Here is a 667-nt window from a genome sequence, read left to right as displayed (position 1 = left end):
AGTGCTCAGTCCTAAATGAGACATCTATATCAACCCCTAACCCTATCAACAAGGTTCAAAAAATACCGTGAGAGGGTAGGAACAATATAAGAGCTACATAGGCAAATATAAGTCTCTCCCTTCTGAGTGGGCTCTAGGGTAGAACAGTCCCTTCTCCACTCAGACTGGGCTCTTTGGTGCAACCATGCCTCTTCCCTTAGACTTAAGAAAGTCTGTGTGTCTCCCCTTCAAACTAGGCTCCTGGGGCAGACGGTGCCTCTTCCCTCAGACTAGGCTTACGGGTAGAGTCAGGCCTCCTTCAGACTGAGCTCTTTGATGGAATAAGGACTTTGCTCTCAGACAGGGCTCCCGGGTAGAGCAGTATTTTTATGCCTGTCCCCTACTCTAGCACCTAACCCCAGGAACCTACCCATTGGAGTAGAACATCACATCCATGAGGAGGGTGGCGACAGCGGGCAGAGTGTCAGGGTCCAGGCTGGTGACACAGAACCTGTTGCTTGGGCTAGACAGTGGGTGGATGACTGGCCTCTGGACTGGAAGAGCATAGGACACAGGTGTTGAGGCGTTAGTAGAACATCTGTGTGTAGGAGTTGGGCTCGGCTTTGTTCAATGCAGCCCAGATGGCTTTCCAGCCCCCAGTACACTTTTTTTTTTTTTTTTTTTTTTT

General features: G+C 49.8%; 1 protein-coding gene across 1 annotated transcript in view; it reads right to left on the bottom strand.

The window, feature by feature from the left end:
- Castor2 (cytosolic arginine sensor for mTORC1 subunit 2) overlaps positions 1-667 on the bottom strand; it is a 41610-nt gene that overhangs the window by 4285 nt on the left and 36658 nt on the right. The window contains exon 5 of the mRNA XM_031338145.1: positions 410-533. Coding sequence (XP_031194005.1) covers positions 410-533 — 124 coding nt within the window. The remainder of the gene's footprint in view (positions 1-409; positions 534-667) is intronic.

Source organism: Mastomys coucha, unplaced genomic scaffold (genome assembly GCF_008632895.1).
Source record: "Mastomys coucha isolate ucsf_1 unplaced genomic scaffold, UCSF_Mcou_1 pScaffold22, whole genome shotgun sequence".
Lineage (NCBI taxonomy): Eukaryota > Metazoa > Chordata > Mammalia > Rodentia > Muridae > Mastomys > Mastomys coucha.
The sequence above is the reverse complement of the archived record's forward strand: the minus strand, read 5'-3'. Positions and strand labels throughout refer to the sequence as shown.